This window comes from Hyla sarda, chromosome 11 (genome assembly GCF_029499605.1).
Source record: "Hyla sarda isolate aHylSar1 chromosome 11, aHylSar1.hap1, whole genome shotgun sequence".
Classification (NCBI taxonomy): Eukaryota; Metazoa; Chordata; class Amphibia; order Anura; family Hylidae; genus Hyla; species Hyla sarda.
The window spans coordinates 104,297,724-104,322,296 of record NC_079199.1 but is presented as its reverse complement, the minus strand read 5'-3'; the positions used below and the strand labels follow the sequence as shown (position 1 = coordinate 104,322,296).

At 47.8% G+C, this 24,573-nt stretch overlaps 1 protein-coding gene across 1 annotated transcript; it reads right to left on the bottom strand.

Annotated features, from left to right (window-relative positions):
• Positions 1–1,906: 1,906 nt before the first annotated feature.
• LOC130295483 (gonadotropin-releasing hormone II receptor-like) lies at positions 1,907–19,075 on the bottom strand. Its single transcript, XM_056546291.1, has 4 exons — positions 18,830–19,075; positions 4,706–5,604; positions 4,127–4,331; positions 1,907–2,621 (listed from the first exon to the last, which is right to left on the bottom strand). Exons 2-4 carry the CDS (start codon positions 5,279–5,281, stop codon positions 2,137–2,139), a joined length of 1,266 nt encoding a protein of 421 aa, XP_056402266.1. The 5' UTR covers positions 5,282–5,604; positions 18,830–19,075; the 3' UTR covers positions 1,907–2,136.
• Between the last annotated feature and the right edge of the window lie 5,498 nt (positions 19,076–24,573).

The window sequence follows — 24,573 nt, the reverse complement described above, 5'->3', positions numbered from 1 at the left end:
GGTGTAATGGGGTGACTGGAGGTATAATGTAGAGACTGGGTGTAATGGGGTGACTGGAGGTATAATGTAGAGACTGGGTGTAATGAAGGGGTTTAATGGGGTGACTGGAGGAATAATGTAGAGACTGGGTGTAATGGGGAGACTGGAGGTATAATGTAGAGAAATGGGGGTATGGCGAGGGGGGGGGGAGTGTGTAATGAAGGGGTCACCTTCTGGATGGTGGACAAGGAAACTGGGAGCTTCTCGGACATGTGGGATGATCTGTCTGGGCCTCCGGAGCTTGTTCACCTTGTTTGTCGTCATGTGATAACTGCTCCCAACATCCCGATCAGAACGGCCTAGATGGCGGCAATTCATCTAAACCACCACCCTGCTCCCCTCTGTCTGATGATGTGCCCCCCCCCCCCCCTCTGTCATCTGGACAAAGTGCATCGTAGCGTCATGTCCAGCAGTAACCAATCTCTCACAAACAGGTACACTACCCAAAAGTAGCCTCTGAGAGCCTTTTTTTTATTTATATATATATATATAGGGCAGTCGGGGAAGCACTTTTTATGCCCTATTGTGGCAGGACCCAGAGTCTGATCAGATGGTGAGTTTTGCACTGATCCTACATTATGTGGGCGCGTTGTTTGTTTCTTCAGTATTATGGCTGGAGAGATGTGATGTGAGTCACCGACTAATTCCTGGAATTCATGGCAGATCGTGGGCGGCCGCGTCCGTGTCATTACTGGCACAATCAATATGTGGTGGGCATGTACAAGGCTCGCGCTGTATGACCCATCCCTCTGCGCTGATCATCTCACCCACGCCACATAGACTCTATACGTCAATTGTCTCAAACCGTGGCCCTCCTGATGTTGCAAAACTTCAACTCCCAGCATGCCTGGACAGCCAACGGCTGTTCGGGCATGCTGGGAGTGGAGGTTTTGCAAAAGGGAAGCCTTGATTTACCTTTCATGATCAGTATGGATCCTCTGGAGGAGGCAGACAGGTGTTTGGCTGTCCGGGCATGCTGGGAGTTTAAGTTTTGCAACATCTGGAGGGCCGCAGCTTGAGACCTCTGGTATACATATGTGTCTGCTGGATATTTAGGCAGTATATTAACCACACCCCTTTGGCACCTATACGTTCTGTAGAATAGATGCGCACTATGTGGCAGTAATTGGAAGGGTCTGTCCCAGTTGTGGGACCTCTACAAACCTCAAAAGGTTATGGGTCCAGAAAGGGCATGGTCAAAGAACACAACCCCCTTTAAAGGGGTTATCCAGGAATAGAAGAACAGAGCTAATTTCCTTCAAAACAGCTCCACATCTGTCTCCAGGTTGGGTGTGGTATTACATTCACTTCAATGGAACTGAGCTGCTGAACCACCCCCAACCTGGAGACAGACGGGGAGCGGTTTTTGAAATAAAGTAGCTCTGTTTTTCTATTCCTGGATAACCCCTTTAAGAGGGGAGGAGCTAATAACTGCGGCTTGTCTTATCTTCCATCACCTGTAGCGTTAACCTTATATGACATATTGACGTAATTGACTCGATTAAAGCTCATTTTATTATCGATTGTCCCGTAAATGGAATCTATGCAGGAAGAAGCGGAAGATCTACCTGTGTTCTAGCCCCTCCCTGACAATGACATCGTCATGCTAAGCAGCTCCGCCCAGAGTGATGACATCATTATGAAGTCCACTTTTATCCTTAAAGGGGTACTCCGCCCCTAGGCATCATATTCCCTATTCAAAGAATCTCCCTGCTGCACCCGGTGTTCGTTTAGAGCGTCGGGTGCAGGGCCGGAGGCTCGTGACGTCGCGACCACGCCCCCCTCAATGCAAGTCTATGGGAGGGGGCGTGACGGCCGTCACGCCCCCTCCCATAGACTTGCATTGAGGGGGCGTGGCCGTGATGTCACGAGCCTCCGGTGCTGCACCCGACACTCTCTACGAACGCCGGGTGCAGCAGGGAGATCGTGGGGGTCAAGGTGGCTTCTCTAGTCTTGGGGGGGTGGTAGCCTTTACCCCCAACCCCACCAGCCCCCTTATCGCTATCATTGGTGCGGTCCACCCTTCTGTGCGTTTGGAAGGTCTCCTGACAGTGAGGTTGGACGTTTTTGTGCTCGGACCCGGTTGACAACGTTCCGTCACATGAAGCTCTCCGCCACCTTCCTCTTACAATGTTCACATTTCCCTGAATGGAGGCCGACTCCGGTGACCTCCAGGTCAAACCTACACGAGCCCCCAGCAGGTCTCTTGAGGGCCACAGCGGCTGTGGAGATCCGGAAGGACCCTGTTCCCAGAGACGCCGAATCGTTCTCCGCTCCCTGAGTCGAGCATCGGCAAAATTTCTTTATCTCCCGACGGAAGTGGATGGTGAAGAGGCCGTAGATGATGGGGTCGAGACACGTGTTAAAGAGGCCGAAGAGGAACAGGATGTGGCTGAGGGACGGGGAAACTTTTCGTCGGGTCAACATCTCAGGGGAAAACCAATACCAGATCCCTAGGAGGTAATAAGGCGTCCAGCACACGATGAAGGTCAACACGATCACCAGAGACATCTTAAAGGTCCTCAACCGGGCGCGAGGGATGTTATTATAGGAACGACGGAGGGGGATGTCTCTAGAAGAACCTGGAAGACAAAGCATAGGGGGCAGTATTATAATAGTTATATTCTTGTATATAGGAGCAGTATTATAGTAGTTATATTCTTGTATATAGGAGCAGTATTATAGTAGTTATATTCTTGTATATATGAGCAGTATTATAATAGTTATATTCTTGTATATAGGAGCAGTATTATAGTAGTTATATTCTTGTATATATGAGCAGTATTATAGTAGTTATATTCTTGTATATAGGAACAGTATTATAGTAGTTATATTCTTGTATATAGGAGCAGTATTATAGTAGTTATATTCTTGTATATATGAGCAGTATTATAGTAGTTATATTCTTGTATATAGGAACAGTATTATAGTAGTTATATTCTTGTATATAGGAGCAGTATTATAGTAGTTATATTCTTGTATATATGAGCAGTATTATAGTAGTTATATTCTTGTATATAGGAGCAGTATTATAGTAGTTATTTTCTTGTATATAGGAGCAGTATTATAGTAGTTATATTCTTGTATATAGGGGGCAGTATTATAGTAGTTATATTCTTGTATATAGGAGCAGTATTATGGTAGCTATATTCTTGTATATAGGGGCAGTATTATGGTAGCTATATTCTTGTATATAGGGGCAGTATTATGGTAGCTATATTCTTGTATATAGGAGCAGTATTATAGTAGTTATATTATTGTATATAGGAGCAGTATTATAGTAGTTATATTATTGTATATAGGAGCAGTATTATAGTAGTTATATTCTTGTATATAGGAGCAGTATTATAGTAGTTATATTCTTGTATATAGGAGCAGTATTATAATAGTTATATTCTTGTATATAGGAGGCAGTATTATAGTAGTTATATTCTTGTATATAGGAGCAGTATTATAGTAGTTATATTCATGTATATAGGAGCAGTATTATAGTAGTTATAGTCTTGTATATAGGAGGCAGTATTATAGTAGTTATATTCTTGTATATAGGAGCAGTATTATAGTAATTATATTCTTGTATATAGGAGGCAGTATTATAGTAGTTATATTCTTGTATATAGGAGCAGTATTATAGTAGTTATATTCTTGTATATAGGAGGCAGTATTATAGTAGTTATAGTCTTGTATATTGGAGGAAGTATTATAGTAGTTATATTCTTGTATATAGGAGCAGTATTATAGTAGTTATATTCTTGTACGTAGGGGCAGTATTATAGTAGTTATATTCTTGTATATAGGAGGCAGTATTATAGTAGTTATAGTCTTGTATATTGGAGGAAGTATTATAGTAGTTATATTCTTGTATATAGGAGCAGTATTATAGTAGTTATATTCTTGTATATAGGAGGCAGTATTATAGTAGTTATAGTCTTGTATATTGGAGGAAGTATTATAGTAGTTATATTCTTGTATATAGGAGCAGTATTATAGTAGTTATATTCTTGTACGTAGGGGCAGTATTATAGGAGTCTTGTATATAGGGGCAGTATTATAGAAATTTTGTACATAGAGGCACTTGTGCACTCACCACAGGATTTCTTCATCTTTTGAGAAATTTCGATGAGGATTTGGGTGTAGCAGAAGAGCATGATCAGCAGCGGGAGCAGAAAGAGGAAGCAGAAGGTGAACATGTTGTACAGCGTCTCCTGCCAGTGTTCCTGGAAGCTGTTCACTGTCGCACACTGGACAAAGGGAATCGGATGTGTCCTACTGACCGTGTGGAACACAAAGAGCTGCAAGGAAAATGGAATTACATGAAATATCCTTAAAACACTTCATAAATGGTAATCGTGGCTGCCCCTTCCCCTGAGGTCACTATTTGTCAGGGGACATGGAGACTTAAAGGGGTACTCTGCCCCTAGACATTTTATCCCCGATCCAAAGGATCGGCCGCATCCCTCCCATAGACCTGCATTGAGGGGGCGTGGTCATGACATCACAAGCTTCTGCCCCGCATCGCCAGTCATCCAGCATGGAGCGAAGTTCGCTCCATGCACTGGATGTCTGGGGTGCCACAGGTAGGACCCCTGTGATCAGACATCTTATCCCCTATACTTTGGATAGGGGATTAGATGTCTAGGGGCAGAGTATCCCTTTAAGTACTTACTTGCGGAGTTGCTAGTAGAAGACTCAGCGTCCATGCCAAAGACAACATCGTCTTGTTCTTCTTCTTGGCATCTCCGATCCCCAGGGGATTTACGATGGCGGCCCGCCGGTCAAGGCTTATGACCACAGTGACAAATGCAGAAGAATACATGGCCACCAGCTTGAGGAACATCAAGACCCGGCAGGCCACATCTCCTGCATACCACTGGATGGTGACATTCCATACCGCGTCCAAGGGCATCACCACAAAAGTGATAAGAAGGTCGGCGGCCACCAAGTTCATGATGAGGATACGGATGTGGGATTTCTTCCTGTACTTGTGGGTTATAGTCCATAGAGTCGCTATGTTAAAGCAAGAGGAAGAGACAAACAGGACACAGGTGATGGCGACACGGACCTTGGCCGCCATGGAGAATGTGGGTAACACAAAGTAGTCTTCATGGAAGAAAGTTATATTGGGACCATCTGGTATCACAAGCCCATTGACATGTATACAGCTGAGGTTTAACCCCCTGAAAGCACAAAGTCCTGGGGGAGCCACCGACCCATCACCCATGGCTTCATCACTCATGTTCATCTTGGATCACATGGGAGACCCACAAAGGCTATAACCTAGAGAGCGAACTCAGGAGGAGCGGATTGTAGGGTCTCCTCACCCATAGGGTTTGGTCTTCATAAAGCATAATCTGTATTAGTGATATATTCTTTATATAGAAGATCCATCTGCGCCGTCCAGAAGAGGGACATCCTTGTATCTGGAGGTGACGGCGTCTCTGTCCTTATGATATCCTCAGAGAAGAAGGCCTCAGGGTGCCATAAAGTCTCTGTGGGATGTGATCACCAATCCCAATATCAGCGTTATAGACACTGGGGAGAAACATTACGAAGAGAGGACGTCCCCTGCAAAACACCAAAAGATACACAATGACTGCACAAGAAAACATCCAACAAGGAGCAGCAGCTAAGAAAGAGGAGTTCAACTCTGAATTACCAAATAGTGATTAAATGTTACTTCTATTCTGCTATTAAAGGGGTATTCTGGCCAAAGACATTTTATCCCCTATCCAAAGGATAATGGATAAGATGTCTGACTGCAGAGGGCCCGCCACTGGGACCCCCTTGCAATCTCCGTGCAGCACCTGCATTCTATGCCGGTGCATTGCCGTGGAATGAGATTTGCCATAGAATGAGATGGTCCGCCTCCATCACATCCTATTGGCTCTCTCTTGTCACGTGACATATTTAAACGTCACGCATCGATGCGCACAGCAGTGTCAGTTTGGCTATCACAGGGAGAGGATATCCTCACCCTGTGATAGCTGAAGCTGCACGGAGCTCTCATGGCCTCTGTGGCCCGACAGAAGTTCACACATGTACGCAGCTCATACGGCTGCCTCATATACATTTACTGTTGATCCACAGCGCTATAGGGATCCCGATGCCGCTGTCATCAGTGTGCGTCCCCGCGAGCGCCCCATGCCCGCAGCTCTACTCCCCGTCCCCCGCAGCTCTACTCCCCGTCCTGTTAACGCTCAGGGAGCGGGGAACAGAAAGTAGAGCATCGGGCGCAGGTTAAGTTATTCGCGTAGTGCTGCGCATGCGCAGTACTACTTTACCTGCGCCCGATGCTCTACTTTCTGTTCCCTGCTCCCTGAGCGTTAACGGGACGGGGAGTACAGCTGCGGGGGGCGGAGGACGGGGAGTAGAGCTGCGGGCATGGGGCGCTCGCGGGGACGCACACTGATGACAGCGCCATCGGGCGTAGGAATCCCCATAGCGCTGTGGATCGCTCCCTGAGCGTTCACAGGGGACGGGGAGTAGAGCTGCGGGGGACGGGGAATAGAGCTGCGGGGGACGGGGAGTAGAGATGCGGGGGACGGGGAGTAGAGATGCGGGGGACGGGGAGTAGAGATGCGGGGACGGGGAGTAGAGATGCGGGGACGGGGAGTAGAGATGCGGGGGACGGGGAGTAGAGCTGCGGGGGACAGGGAGTAGAGATGCGGGGGACAGGGAGTAGAGATGCGGGGGACGGGGAGTAGAGATGCGGGGGACAGGGAGTAGAGATGCGGGGGACGGGGAGTAGAGCTGCGGGGGACAGGGAGTAGAGATGCGGGGGACGGGGAGTAGAGATGCGGGGGACGGGGAGTAGAGATGCGGGGGACGGGGAGTAGAGATGCGGGGACGGGGAGTAGAGATGCGGGGGACGGGGAGTAGAGCTGCGGGGGACGGGGAGTAGAGATGCGGGGGACGGGGAGTAGAGATGCGGGGGACGGGGAGTAGAGATGCGGGGGACGGGGAGTAGAGATGCGGGGACGGGGAGTAGAGATGCGGGGGACGGGGAGTACAGCTACGGGCGTGGGGATCCTGATGACAGCGCCATCGGGCATAGGGATCCCGATAGCGCTGTGCATCAACAGTAAATGTATATGAGGCAGCCGTATGAGCTGCGTACATGTGTGAACTTCTGTCGGGCCACAGAGGCCATGAGAGCTCCGTACAGCTTCAGCTATCACAGGGTGAGGAGATCCTCTCCCTGTGATAGCCAAACTGACACTGCTGTGCGCATCGATGCGTGACGTTTAAATATGTCACGTGACAAGAGAGAGCCAATAGGATGTGATGGAGGCGGACCATCTCATTCTATGGCAAATCTCATTCCACGGGAATGCACCGGGCTACTGCTCCAGTCTCAGAAACCTCTGTGTTTCCAGGACTGGAGACGTCAAGCCACATCCCCTCCATTCATGTCTATAAGAGGGGGACCCCATACTGCCCCTATATACAAGAATATTACTACCATAATACTGCCCCTATATACAAGAATATTGCTACTATAATACTGCCCCTATATACAAGAATATAACTACTATAATACTGCTCCTATATACAAGAATATAACTAATATAATACTGCCTCCTATATACAAGAATATAACTACTATAATACTGCTCCTATATACAATAATTTAACTACTATAATACTGCTCCTATATACAAGAATATAACTACTATAATACTGCTCCTATATACAATATATGTACTATAATACTGCTCCTATATACAAGAATATAACTACTATAATACTGCCCCTATATACAAGAATATAACTACTATAATACTGCTCCTATATACAAGAATATAACTACTATAATACTGCCTCCTATACACAAGAATATAACTACTATAATACTGCTCCTGTATACAAGAATATAACTACTATAATACTGCTCCTATATACAAGAATATAACTACTATAATACTGTCTCCTATATACAAGAATATAACTACTATAATACTGCTCCTATATACAACATATGTACTATAATACTGCTCCTATATACAAGAATATAACTACTATAATACTGCCCCTATATACAAGAATATAACTACTTTAATACTGCTCCTATATTCAAGAATATAACTACTATAATACTTCTCCTATATACAAGAATATAACTACTATAATACTGCCTCCTATATACAAGAATATAACTACTATAATACTGCTCCTATATACAAGAATATAACTACTATAATACTGCTCCTATATACAAGAATATAACTACTATAATACTGCTCCTATATACAAGAATATAACTACTATAATACTGCTCCTATATACAAGAATATAACTACTATAATACTGTTCCTATATACAAGAATATAACTACTATAATACTGCCCCCTATATACATGAATATAACTACTATAATACTGCTCCTGTGTATAAGAATATAACTACTATAATACTGCTCCTATATACAAGAATATAACTACTATAATACTGCCTCCTATATGCAAGAATATAACTACTATAATACTGCCCCCTATATACAAGAATATAACTACTATAATACTGCTCCTATATACAAGAATATAGCTACTATAATACTGCTCCTATATACAAGAATATAACTACTATAATACTGCCTCCTATATACAAGAATATATCTACTATAATACTACCTCCTTTATACAAGAATATAACTACTATAATACTGCCCCCTATATGCAACAATATAACTACTATAATACTGCTGCTATATACAAGAATATAACTACTATAATACTGCTCCTATATACAAGAATATAACTACTATAATACTGCTCCTATATACAAGAATATAACTACTATAATACTGCTCCTATATACAAGAATATAACTACTTTAATACTGCTGCTATATACAAGAATATAACTACTATAATACTGCTCCTATATACAAGAATATAACTACTATAATACTGCTCCTATATACAAGAATATAACTACTATAATACTGCCCCCTATATACAAGAATATAACTACTATAATACTGCTCCTATATACAAGAATATAACTACTATAATACTGCCCCCTATATACAAGAATATAACTACTATAATACTACTCCTATATACAAGAATATAACTACTATAATACTACCTCCTATATACAAGAATATAACTACTATAATACTGCCCCCTATATACAAGAATATAACTACTATAATACTGCTCCTATATACAAGAATATAACTACTATAATACTGCTCCTATATACAAGAATATAACTACTATAATACTGCTCTTATATACAAGAATATAACTACTATAATACTGCCCCCTATATGCAAGAATATAACTACTATAATACTGCTCCTATATACAAGAATATAACTACTATAATACTGCCACCTATATACAAGAATATAACTACTATAATACTGCCACCTATATATAAGAATATAAATACTATAATACTGCCCCCTATATACAAGAATATAACTACTATAATACTGCCTCCTATATACAAGAATATAACTACTATAATACTGCCTCCTATATACAAGAATATAACTACTATAATACTGCCACCTATATATAAGAATATAAATACTATAATACTGCCCCCTATATACAAGAATATAACTACTATAATACTGCCTCCTATATACAAGAATATAACTACTATAATACTGCTCCTATATACAAGAATATAACTACTATAATACTGCCTCCTATATACAAGAATATAACTACTATAATACTGCCCCTATATACAAGAATATAACTACTATAATACTGCCTCTATATACAAGAATATAACTACTATAATACTGCTCCTATATACAAGAATATAACTACTATAATACTGCCTCCTATATACAAGAATATAACTACTATAATACTGCCCCTATATACAAGAATATAACTACTATAATACTGCTCCTATATACAAGAATATAACTACTATAATACTACCTCCTATATACAAGAATATAACTACTATAATACTGCTCCTATGTGGCAGGTACATGGTTAACAATATCTGGAGAGGTGACATTCAGATTATACTACAGCTCAGTGAAGTAATCGATGTGTCCTGTGATTCCGGGACGGTATTATTTATTGATGTCTTTGCGGTGTGATGTGTGGGGTGGGTGCAGGTTCTTTGTTCTGGGGTCTCGGTGGGGGATACGGTATAATATCGCTTCCTGAATATGACACAGCAGGCGCCTGCTCACCGTCTCGAGATGTGTAATGTGAGGCGGTTATATTGTGTGTAGGTGGGGGGCGGTATGCAGAGAGAAGGTTATATATACTGCAGTGCTGTACAGCAGTTACCAACCTTAAAGGGAAAGTGTGTAGGACAGTGGTCTCAAACTGTGGCCCTCCAGATGTTGCAAAACTACAACTTCCATCATGTCTGGACAGCCTTTGGCATGCTGGGAGTTGTAGTATTACAACATCTGGAGGGCCACAGTTTGAGCCCACTGGTGTAGGATATATAGACATGTAGAGTGAGGGCCGGTACAGAGATGTCCCCTATAAGGTCAGGTCAGGGGTTCATCCATTCCGCCTAAAAAGAATTAAATAATTACAGGCACTGAGTCCTGCTGCGCCCTGCTGGCCACCAGTGTTACTGCACTCTCACATATACGACCAATCAGGGACGGGCACAGGTTGACTAGAAAGGGGGCTTGAGCCCCTGCCCTCCTGAGGTTACACAATGACCCCAGTGTTTCTTCCAAGTAGCCCATATAGCAGTGGTGTAAGAATCCCCTGCTCTAGTAGGTAGATTTGTCTCTCAGTAGTCTAGGAAAGTTGGGTGACTGTCCCGGTAAGAGCTTTATTGGTGGCACTCGGCTGTAATCCAGCTTTCCCAGTAGCAGTTAATGGCTATCCTTTGACATAATTAACCTTGCAGTTGCCCGGTGCATGCAGCCCCCCTGCCAGACAGATGCCCCTGTACCCTTACCATGTAGTAGTAAGACAGATGCCCCTGTACCCTTACCATGTAGTAGTAAGACAGATGCCCCCCTGTACCCTTACCATGTAGTAGTAAGACAGATGCCCCCCTGTACCCTTACCATGCAGTAGTAAGACAGATGCCCCCCTGTACCCTTACCATGTAGTAGTAAGACAGATGCCCCTGTACCCTTACCATGTAGTAGTAAGACAGATGCCCCCCTGTACCCTTACCATGTAGTAGTAAGACAGATGCCCCTGTACCCTTACCATGTAGTAGTAAGACAGATGCCCCCTGTACCCTTACCATGTAGTAGTAAGACAGATGCCCCTGTACCCTTACCATGTAGTAGTAAGACAGATGCCCCTGTACCCTTACCATGTAGTAGTAAGACAGATGCCCCCTGTACCCTTACCATGTAGTAGTAAGACAGATGCCCCTGTACCCTTACCATGTAGTAGTAAGACAGATGCCCCCCTGTACCCTTACCATGTAGTAGTAAGACACATGCCCCTGTACCCTTACCATGTAGTAGTAAGACAGATGCCCCCTGTACCCTTACCATGTAGTAGTAAGACAGATGCCCCCTGTACCCTTACCATGTAGTAGTAAGACAGATGCCCCTGTACCCTTACCATGTAGTAGTAAGACAGATGCCCCCTGTACCCTTACCATGTAGTAGTAAGATAGATGCCCCTGTACCCTTACCATGTAGTAGTAAGACAGATGCCCCTTGTACCCTTACCATGTAGTAGTAAGACAGATGCCCCCTGTACCCTGACCATGTAGTAGTAAGACAGATGCCCCCCTGTACCCTTACCATGTAGTAGTAAGACAGATGCCCCCCTGTACCCTTACCATGCAGTAGTAAGACAGATGCCCCTGTACCCTTACCATGTAGTAGTAAGACAGATGCCCCTGTACCCTTACCATGTAGTAGTAAGACAGATGCCCCTGTACCCTTACCATGTAGTAGTAAGACAGATGCCCCCTGTACCCTTACCATGTAGTAGTAAGACAGATGCCCCCTGTACTCTTACCATGCAGTAGTAAGACAGATGCCCCCTGTACCCTTACCATGCAGTAGTAAGACAGATGCCCCCCTGTACCCTTACCATGCAGTAGTAAGACAGATGCCCCCCTGTACCCTTACCATGTAGTAGTAAGACAGATGCCCCCTGTACCCTTACCATGTAGTAGTAAGACAGATGCCCCTGTACCCTTACCATGTAGTAGTAAGACAGATGCCCCTGTACCCTTACCATGTAGTAGTAAGACAGATGCCCCCCTGTACCCTTACCATGTAGTAGTAAGACAGATGCCCCCCTGTACCCTTACCATGTAGTAGTAAGACAGATGCCCCCCTGTACCCTTACCATGTAGTAGTAAGACAGATGCCCCCTGTACCCTTACCATACAGTAGTAAGACAGATGCCCCTGTACCCTTACCATGTAGTAGTAAGACAGATGCCCCTGTACCCTTACCATGTAGTAGTAAGACAGATGCCCCCCTGTACCCTTACCATGTAGTAGTAAGACAGATGCCCCTGTACCCTTACCATGTAGTAGTAAGACAGATGCCCCCCTGTACCCTTACCATGTAGTAGTAAGACAGATGCCCCCTGTACCCTTACCATGTAGTAGTAAGACAGATGCCCCCTGTACTCTTACCATGCAGTAGTAAGACAGATGCCCCCTGTACCCTTACCATGCAGTAGTAAGACAGATGCCCCCCTGTACCCTTACCATGTAGTAGTAAGACAGATGCCCCCTGTACCCTTACCATGCAGTAGTAAGACAGATGCCCCCCTGTACCCTTACCATGTAGTAGTAAGACAGATGCCCCCCTGTACCCTTACCATGTAGTAGTAAGACAGATGCCCCCTGTACCCTTACCATGCAGTAGTAAGACAGATGCCCCTGTACCCTTACCATGCAGTAGTAAGACAGATGCCCCCCTGTACCCTTACCATGCAGTAGTAAGACAGATGCCCCTGTACCCTTACCATGCAGTAGTAAGACAGATGCCCCCCTGTACCCTTACCATGTAGTAGTAAGACAGATGCCCCCCTGTATCCTTACCATGTAGTAGTAAGACAGATGCCCCCCTGTACCCTTACCATGTAGTAGTAAGACAGATGCCCCTGTACCCTTACCATGCAGTAGTAAGACAGATGCCCCCCTGTACCCTTACCATGTAGTAGTAAGACAGATGCCCCCCTGTACCCTTACCATGTAGTAGTAAGACAGATGCCCCTGTACCCTTACCATGCAGTAGTAAGACAGATGCCCCCTGTACCCTTACCATGTAGTAGTAAGACAGATGCCCCTGTACCCTTACCATGTAGTAGTAAGACAGATGCCCCTGTACCCTTACCATGCAGTAGTAAGACAGATGCCCCCTGTACCCTTACCATGTAGTAGTAAGACAGATGCCCCCTGTACCCTTACCATGTAGTAGTAAGACAGATGCCCCCTGTACCCTTACCATGTAGTAGTAAGACAGATGCCCCTGTACCCTTACCATGTAGTAGTAAGACAGATGCCCCCTGTACCCTTACCATACAGTAGTAAGACAGATGCCCCCTGTACCCTTACCATGTAGTAGTAAGACAGATGCCCCTGTACCCTTACCATGTAGTAGTAAGACAGATGCCCCCTGTACCCTTACCATGTAGTAGTAAGACAGATGCCCCCTGTACCCTTACCATACAGTAGTAAGACAGATGCCCCCTGTACCCTTACCATGTAGTAGTAAGACAGATGCCCCTGTACCCTTACCATGCAGTAGTAAGACAGATGCCCCCCTGTACCCTTACCATGTAGTAGTAAGACAGATGCCCCTGTACCCTTACCATGTAGTAGTAAGACAGATGCCCCCTGTACCCTTACCATGTAGTAGTAAGACAGATGCCCCCTGTACCCTTACCATGCAGTAGTAAGACAGATGCCCCCTGTACCCTTACCATGTAGTAGTAAGACAGATGCCCCCTGTACCCTTACCATGTAGTAGTAAGACAGATGCCCCCTGTACCCTTACCATGTAGTAGTAAGACAGATGCCCCCCTGTACCCTTACCATGTAGTAGTAAGACAGATGCCCCCTGTACCCTTACCATGTAGTAGTAAGACAGATGCCCCTGTACCCTTACCATGTAGTAGTAAGACAGATGCCCCTGTACCCTTACCATGTAGTAGTAAGACAGATGCCCCCCTGTACCCTTACCATGTAGTAGTAAGACAGATGCCCCCTGTACCCTTACCATGTAGTAGTAAGACAGATGCCCCTGTACCCTTACCATGTAGTAGTAAGACAGATGCCCCCTGTACCCTTACCATGTAGTAGTAAGACAGATGCCCCTGTACCCTTACCATGTAGTAGTAAGACAGATGCCCCCTGTACCCTTACCATGTAGTAGTAAGACAGATGCCCCTGTACCCTTACCATGTAGTAGTAAGACAGATGCCCCTGTACCCTTACCATGTAGTAGTAAGACAGATGCCCCTGTACCCTTACCATGTAGTAGTAAGACAGATGCCCCTGTACCCTTACCATGTAGTAGTAAGACAGATGCCCCCCTGTACCCTTACCATGTAGTAGTAAGACAGATGCCCCCCTGTACCCTTACCATGTAGTAGTAAGACAGATGCCCCTGTACCCTTACCATGTAGTAGTAAGACAGATGCCCCCTGTACCCTTACCATACAGTAGTAAGACAGATGCCCCCTGTACCCTTACCATACAGTAGTAAGACAGATGCCCCCTGTACCCTTACCATGTAGTAGTAAGACAGATGCCCCCTATACCCTTACCATGTAGTAGTAAGACAGATGCCCCTGTACCCTTACCATGTAGTAGTAAGACAGATGCCCCTGTACCCTTACCATGTAGAAGTAAGACAGATGCCCCCTGTACCCTTACCATGCAGTAGTAAGACAGATGCCCCTGTACCCTTACCATGCAGTAGTAAGACAGATGCCCCTGTACCCTTACCATGTAGTAGTAAGACAGATGCCCCCCTGTACCCTTACCATGTAGTAGTAAGACAGATGCCCCTGTACCCTTACCATGCAGTAGTAAGACAGATGCCCCTGTACCCTTACCATGTAGTAGTAAGACAGATGCCCCCCTGTACCCTTACCATGTAGTAGTAAGACAGATGCCCCTGTACCCTTACCATGTAGTAGTAAGACAGATGCCCCCCTGTACCCTTACCATGTAGTAGTAAGACAGATGCCCCCCTGTACCCTTACCATGTAGTAGTAAGACAGATGCCCCTGTACCCTTACCATGTAGTAGTAAGACAGATGCCCCCTGTACCCTTACCATGTAGTAGTAAGACAGATGCCCCTGTACCCTTACCATGTAGTAGTAAGACAGATGCCCCCTGTACCCTTACCATGTAGTAGTAAGACAGATGCCCCCCTGTACCCTTACCATGTAGTAGTAAGACAGATGCCCCTGTACCCTTACCATGTAGTAGTAAGACAGATGCCCCTGTACCCTTACCATGCAGTAGTAAGACAGATGCCCCTGTACCCTTACCATGTAGTAGTAAGACAGATGCCCCCCTGTACCCTTACCATGTAGTAGTAAGACAGATGCCCCCTGTACCCTTACCATGCAGTAGTAAGACAGATGCCCCCTGTACCCTTACCATGCAGTAGTAAGACAGATGCCCCCTGTACCCTTACCATGCAGTAGTAAGACAGATGCCCCTGTACCCTTACCATGTAGTAGTAAGACAGATGCCCCTGTACCCTTACCATGTAGTAGTAAGACAGATGCCCCTGTACCCTTACCATGCAGTAGTAAGACAGATGCCCCCTGTACCCTTACCATGTAGTAGTAAGACAGATGCCCCCTGTACCCTTACCATGCAGTAGTAAGACAGATGCCCCTGTACCCTTACCATGTAGTAGTAAGACAGATGCCCCTGTACCCTTACCATGCAGTAGTAAGACAGATGCCCCCCTGTACCCTTACCATGTAGTAGTAAGACAGATGCCCCCTGTACCCTTACCATGTAGTAGTAAGACAGATGCCCCTGTACCCTTACCATGCAGTAGTAAGACAGATGCCCCTGTACCCTTACCATGTAGTAGTAAGACAGATGCCCCTGTACCCTTACCATGTAGTAGTAAGACAGATGCCCCTGTACCCTTACCATGTAGTAGTAAGACAGATGCCCCCTGTACCCTTACCATGTAGTAGTAAGACAGATGCCCCCTGTACCCTTACCATGTAGTAGTAAGACAGATGCCCCTGTACCCTTACCATGTAGTAGTAAGACAGATGCCCCTGTACCCTTACCATGCAGTAGTAAGACAGATGCCCCCCTGTACCCTTACCATGCAGTAGTAAGATAGATGCCCCTGTACCCTTTCCATGTAGTAGTAAGACAGATGCCCCCTGTACCCTTACCATGTAGTAGTAAGACAGATGCCCCTGTACCCTTACCATACAGTAGTAAGACAGATGCCCCTGTACCCTTACCATGTAGTAGTAAGACAGATGCCCCTGTACCCTTACCATGCAGTAGTAAGACAGATGCCCCCCTGTACCCTTACCATACAGTAGTAAGACAGATGCCCCTGTACCCTTACCATGTAGTAGTAAGACAGATGCCCCCTGTACCCTTACCATGCAGTAGTAAGACAGATGCCCCCTGTACCCTGACCATGTAGTAGTAAGACAGATGCCCCCTGTACCCTTACCATGTAGTAGTTAGACAGATGCCCCCTGTACCCTTACCATACAGTAGTAAGACAGATGCCCCCCTGTACCCTTACCATGTAGTAGTAAGACAGATGCCCCCTGTACCCTTACCATACAGTAGTAAGACAGATGCCCCCTGTACCCTTACCATGTAGTAGTTAGACAGATGCCCCCTGTACCCTTACCATACAGTAGTAAGACAGATGCCCCCCTGTACCCTTACCATGTAGTAGTAAGACAGATGCCCCCCTGTACCCTTACCATGTAGTAGTAAGACAGATGCCCCCTGTACCCTTTCCATGCAGTAGTAAGACAGATGCCCCATGTACCCTTACCATGCAGTAGTAAGACAGATGCCCCCCTGTACCCTTACCATGTAGTAGTAAGACAGATGCCCCCCTGTACCCTTACCATGTAGTAGTAAGACAGATGCCCCCCTGTACCCTTACCATGTAGTAGTAAGACAGATGCCCCCCTGTACCCTTACCATGTAGTAGTAAGACAGATGCCCCCTGTACCCTTACCATGTAGTAGTAAGACAGATGCCCCCCTGTACCCTTACCATGTAGTAGTAAGACAGATGCCCCCTGTACCCTTACCATGTAGTAGTAAGACAGATGCCCCCCTGTACCCTTACCATGTAGTAGTAAGACAGATGCCCCTGTACCCTTACCATGTAGTAGTAAGACAGATGCCCCTGTACCCTTACCATGTAGTAGTAAGACAGATGCCCCTGTACCCTTACCATGTAGTAGTAAGACAGATGCCCCTGTACCCTTACCATGTAGTAGTAAGACAGATGCCCCTGTACCCTTACCATGTAGTAGTAAGACAGATGCCCCTGTACCCTTACCATGTAGTAGTAAGACAGATGCCCCCCTGTACCCTTACCATGTAGTAGTAAGACAGATGCCCCCCTGTACCCTTACCATGTAGTAGTAAGACAGATGCCCCTGTACCCTTACCATGTAGTAGTAAGACAGATGCCCCCTGTACCCTTACCATACAGTAGTAAGACAGATGCCCCCCTGTACCCTTACCATGTAGTAGTAAGACAGATGCCCCCCTGTACCCTTACCATGCAGTAGTAAGACAGATGCCCCTGTACCCTTACCATGTAGTAGTAAGACAGATGCCCCCCTGTACCCTTACCATGTAGTAGTAAGACAGATGCCCCCTGTACCCTTACCATGTAGTAGTAAGACAGATGCCCCTGTACCCTTACCATGTAGTAGTAAGACAGATGCCCCTGTACCCTTACCATGTAGTAGTAAGACAGATGCCCCTGTACCCTTACCATGCAGTAGTAAGACAGATGCCCCTGTACCCTTACCATGTAGTAGTAAGACAGATGCCCCCCTGTACCCTTACCATGTAGTAGTAAGACAGATGCCCCCCTGTACCCTTACCATGTAGTAGTAAGACAGATGCCCCCCTGTACCCTTACCATGTAGTAGTAAGACAGATGCCCCCTGTACCCTTACCATGTAGTAGTAAGACAGATGCCCCTGTACCCTTACCATGTAGTAGTAAGACAGATGCCCCCCTGTACCCTTACCATGTAGTAGTAAGACAGATGCCCCTGTACCCTTACCATGTAGTAGTAAGACAGATGCCCCCCTGTACCCTTACCATGTAGTAGTAAGACAGATGCCCCTGTACCCTTACCATGTAGTAGTAAGACAGATGCCCCCCTGTACCCTTACCATGTAGTAGTAAGACAGATGCCCCTGTACCCTTACCATGTAGTAGTAAGACAGATGCCCCCCTGTACCCTTACCATGTAGTAGTAAGACAGATGCCCCTGTACCCTTACCATGTAGTAGTAAGACAGATGCCCCTGTACCCTTACCATGTAGTAGTAAGACAGATGCCCCCCTGTACCCTTACCATGTAGTAGTAAGACAGATGCCCCTGTACCCTTACCATGTAGTAGTAAGACAGATGCCCCCCTGTACCCTTACCATGTAGTAGTAAGACAGATGCCCCTGTACCCTTACCATGTAGTAGTAAGACAGATGCCCCTGTACCCTTACCATGTAGTAGTAAGACAGATGCCCCCCTGTACCCTTACCATGTATTAGTAAGACAGATGCCCCTGTACCCTTACCATGCAGTAGTAAGACAGATGCCCACCGGCTCCTCTGCACCAAAGCCGGAGGAGGGACATAACTTACCTGCAGTGAGATGGTGCTCGTCTCGCCTGTGCTGCAGAAGCATGAGGAGTCCAGGCTGCAGCTCCTATCTCTTCTAGAGGTCATCCATGCACTGCAGACAATGCAGCCACTCCTCCCTGCAGGTGTGAGGTGTCCTCACCTCCCTCCGCACCTTCTCCTCCCCTCCCTCTGCACCCTCTCAGCACCTTCTCCTCACCTCCCTCCGCACCCTCTCAGCACCTTCTCCTCACCTCCCTCCGCACCCTCTCAGCACCTTCACCTCCCTCCGCACCCTCTCAGCACCTTCACCTCCCTCCGCACCCTCTCAGCACCTTCACCTCCCTCTGCACCCTCTCAGCACCTTCTCCTCACCTCCCTCTGCACCCTCTCAGCACCTTCACCTCCCTCTGCACCCTCTCAGCACTTTCACCTCCCTCCGCACTCTCTCAGCACCTTCTCCTCACCTCCCTCTGCACCCTCTCAGCACCTTCACCTCCCTCGGCACCCTCTCAGCACCTTCACCTCCCTCCGCACCCTCTCAGCACCTTCACCTCCCTCCGCACCCTCTCAGCACCTTCACCTCCCTCCGCACCCTCTCAGCACCTTCACCTCCCTCCGCACCCTCTCAGCACCTTCACCTCCCTCCGAACCCTCTCAGCACCTTCACCTCCCTCCGCACCCTCTCAGCACCTTCACCTCCCTCCGCACCCTCTCAGCACCTTCACCTCCCTCCGCACCCTCTCAGCACCTTCACCTCCCTCCGCACCCTCTCAGCACCTTCTCAGATCCCCGCACCCTCTCAGCACCTTCACCTCTCCTCCCTCCGCACCCTCTCAGCACCTTCTCCTCTCCTCCCTCCGCACCCTCTCAGCACCTTCACTTCCCTCCGCACCGTCTCAGCACCTTCTCCTCTCCTCCCTCCGCACCCTCTCAGCACCTTCACCTCCCTCTGCACCCTCTCAGCACCTTCTCAGATCCCCGCACCCTCTCAGCACCTTCACCTCCCTCCGCACCCTCTCAGCACCTTCTCCTCACCTCCCTCCGCACCCTCTCAGCACCTTCACCTCCCTCCGCACCCTCTCAGCACCTTCACCTCCCTCCGCACCCTCTCAGCACCTTCACCTCCCTCCGCACCCTCTCAGCACCTTCTCCTCACCTCCCTCCGCACCTTCTCCTCACCTCCCTCCGCACCTTCTCCTCACCTCCCTCTGCACCCTCTCAGCACCTTCACCTCCCTCTGCACCCTCTCAGCACCTTCTCAGATCCCCGCACACTCTCCGGTCAGGACTGGTGATACACGAGCTGTGATATCCTGAGGGAATGGAGGGGGCACACAGAGCTGCAGTCAAGAGCGAATCAGGAGCAGGAGGATGCACAGACTTCTTCTAAGTAGATACAGCAGGCTGGTGCCCCCCTGGTCTGCTGGGTACTGCCCCCCCACTGGACACCAGACACTGGGGACTCTCCTCACCACACACCGGGGACTCGCCTCACCACACACACCGGGGACTCGCCTCACCACACACACCGGGGACTCGCCTCACCACACACACCGGGGACTCGCCTCACCACACACACCGGAGACTCGCTTCACCACACACACCGGGGACTCGCCTCACCACACACATCGGGGACTCGCCTCACCACACACACCGGGGACTCGCTTCACCACACACACCGGGGACTCGCCTCACCACACACACCGGGGACTCTCCTCACCACACACACCGGGGACTCGCTTCACCACACACACCGGGGACTCGCCTCACCACACACACCGGGGACTCGCCTCACCACACACACCGGGGACTCGCCTCACCACACACACCGGGGACTCGCTTCACCACACACACCGGGGACTCGCCTCACCACACACACCGGGGACTCTCCTCACCACACACACCGGGGACTCGCCTCACCACACACACCGGGGACTCGCCTCACCACACACACCGGAGACTCGCTTCACCACACACACCGGGGACTCGCCTCACCACACACACCGGAGACTCGCTTCACCACACACACCGGGGACTCGCCTCACCACACACACCGGGGACTCTCCTCACCACACACACCGGGGACTCGCCTCACCACACACACCGGGGACTCGCCTCACCACACACACCGGGGACTCTCCTCACCACACACACCGGGGACTCGCCTCACCACACACACCGGGGACTCGCCTCACCACACACACCGGGGACTCTCCTCACCACACACACCGGGGACTCGCCTCACCACACACCGGGGACTCTCCTCACCAGACACCGGGGACTCTCCTCACCAGACACCGGGGACTCTCCTCACCACACACCGGGGACTCTCCTCACCACACACCGGGGACTCTCCTCACCACACACCGTCTGCCCGTATATACAGCACGTGTCCCAATATTCGCGCTGTGTGAACTTTCGTTCTCCTCAGCCGATTCTCCTGTGTGAACGTTCGTTCTCCCAATAACAGCGCCACCCCAATCCTAAGGTTGTGTGTGGTATTCCAACTTGGCTCCATTCACCCCAATGCTGCAATACCCCACCCAACCTGAGAACAGAGGTGGCGCTGTTATTGGAAAAAATGACCTCTGTGTTTCTTACCCCTCTGATGGTGTCGCTGTGACGCGGACCTTGGTGTATTGGCGGCCATGTTGGTTGTCACCCGGGAGAAATCACCTGTCGCCGTGTTATCTGCAGCCCTGGAGGTCAGTGTTTACTCAGGTGCCGGATTATTATGACTGAAGAAGTGACCTCCGACCCCTGACTAACCTTCACCCCCACCGTGACCTGTCTGACCCCTGAAATCTCATGTACACACAGCTGCAGACTATCACCCCCCCTCACCGCTCTGCAGAACATTAACCCCTTCATCTCATTGTGTCCCACAATTCAGTGGCCTGCACCCCGAGGGTCAGTTAGGGGTCACCTCACATTTATAGGGGTCTATGGGGGTCGTCCATGGTGCCGCCATATACCATGGTACAGTTATTTGCTCCCATAGCCGAGTGACACCCCCCCCCCCCACACACACACACAAACGCACTTGTACGCGGTTATTACGTCGGACTCCACCACAGGCGCCGCTGCTCTTCCTGGAAATCGTTAATTGATCACATGACTCGTGGTAAATCTTCCGGAAGGTTCTGGGTGAGCGTCTCCATTAGATACATTTCTATCTTACGTTCTGGAATCCCCCCCCCCCTCCCGCACTTCAGCGTCTTTGGAAACCATTATTGGCCGCTACCTGCTGGGTGTATTGTTATCGTGATGATCGCGTGAATGGCGCGGGATAATGGAGGACGGTATACAATATTAATCAGGACTGGAGACTCATCCGGAAAGATATTACTCTCTGTTATCAGCCGCCTTTCCAACCAGGGGTCCTCCAGCTGTTGCAAAACAACAACTCCCAGCATGCCCGGACAGCCGTTGGCTGTCCGGGCATGCTGTGAGTTGTAGTTTTGCAACAGCTGGAGGAACACTGTTTCAAAAACACTGGGTTTGATACACAGCTCTTTTGTCAGTATCACACATGATAGGATTAGATACACAGCTCAGCAGACCGTATCACACATGATAGGATTAGATACATGGCTCAGCAGTCAGTATCAAAATAGGATTAGATACAAAGCTCAAGAGACATCACACATGATAGGATTAGATACACAGCTCAGCAGACAGTATCATACATAATAGGATTAGATACATGGTTCATTATTCAGTATCACACAATAGTATCAGCAGACAGTATCACACATGATAGGATTAGATACACAGCTCAGCAGACAGTATCACACATGATAGGATCAGATACAGCAGCTCAGCAGATAATATCACACATGATAGGATTAGATACATAACTCAGCAGTCAGTATCACACATGATAGAATTAGATACATATTCCAGCATACAGTATCACACATGACAGGATTAGATACATAACTCAGCAGTCAGTATCACACATGATAGGATTAGATACACAGCTCAGCAGACAGTATCACACATGATAGGATTAGATACATAACTCAGCAGTCAGTATCACACATGATAGAATTAGATACATAACTCAGCAGTCAGTATCACACATGATAGAATTAGATGCATAACTCAGCAGTCAGTATCACACATGATAGGATTAGATACACAGCTCAGCAGACAGTATCACACATTATAGGATTAGATACATAACTCAGCAGTCAGTATCACACATGATAGAATTAGATACATAACTCAGCAGTCAGTATCACACATGATAGGATTAGATACATAACTCAGCAGACAGTATCACACATGATAGGATTAGATACATAACTCAGCTGTGGGCTGTCTGGGAATGCTGGGAGTTGTAGTTTTGCAACAGCTGGAGGCAGAAACCCAATAGAGATAATCCCGCCAGGACTATTCCTGACCGTGAGTCCTCGCGGTCACATGACTAACGCTCGTCTGTATGTTATATGATGTCGCTCCACATCCCCCGGAGATTATTTCCTTCCAGAAACTGTAAATGGATCCAGAGATCCCGATGTCCTTGAAGATGGAAGACGGCCAGATAATACTGATAACACCCGCCCTATAATGTCAGCATCTGGTAATGGTCTGCACAGTACCACTTCTCCTGTCCTGTACATATACACACTGCACAGTACCACTTCTCTTGTCCTGTACATATATACACTGCACAGTACCACTTCTTGTGTCCTATATACTGATTGTAACCCTCAGGTGGATCAGGTGTGGTTTGTCTGTAGAGTCAGTGCTGCGGCTGGGAGGCGATCTGTGTGGCTCCTGGTTCCTGCTCCCTTCGGCCTGGAGGGGAGTAGGTTTCTTGGGATACAGGAGGAAAGCGAGTCCCAGGCCTCTGGTTCCCGGAGTAGGCCGGCGGGGACAGAGGAAGCACAGCGACCGGCCTGTTCAGAGGGGGTGAGGAGACCCGGTGGGGGAAGCAGCAATGTTTTTCCTGCACGCAGAGGTCACATCTGTAGATGCTGTAAATACGGGGGATCTGTCTGTGGGGTCTGGTCCAGGACTGAATGGAGGTGTGAATGGGGGAGAGGGAGGACGGGAAGGATGATGGAGGGGATGTGAGAGGGGGGGGGAAGAGTATGGATTCTGTGGGGAGTGAAAGCGATGTTAGAGTGATTGGTCCATCAGAACCCCCAGCAGAGGTGCCCAGTAGGAGGTATGCTAACGTTGCTGCTGGGTCACGTAGGCCTCATGAGAGTCCTGCACCCTCTGGTCCTGGGAATAGTGACCTTCAGAGACTTTCTGGAGGCCTTGTGTAGGGGAGGATAAATCTATCACTGTAGAGGGTAGAGAGGTAGAACTGTCCTTTTGGATAGAGAGGCACGGCTTTGGGGCCTCCCGAGAGCAAAGGAGAGTAGTCATGGTCACTCCCCACAGCCGGGTCCTGGGTCACCAGGAGGAATGTGGTCCGTCTTAGGTGGAGCGGCAATGATACTTGTCCAAACCGGACAAAGGTGGTAGAGCTCCTCCTCAAGATGGATTTCAGGGCGGGTGACATCTTTGCCCTGATACATCCTCATGGAACCCCATTTTTCGATGTCAGCTTCGTCCGGGCCGAAGGGCTCGAGCTCTTTTGGTCTCAGTACGAACTGGCAAAGATAGAACCCGAGTGGCGAGATTATGCTGTACAGGCAATTTCTCGCCAAAATAACATCAAGAAAATGACGGTATTAACGTGTAACTAATCTCTTTCTTGCATAGACATCATGACCTGGATTGGGCATTATGGAGAGGTGGTCAGCA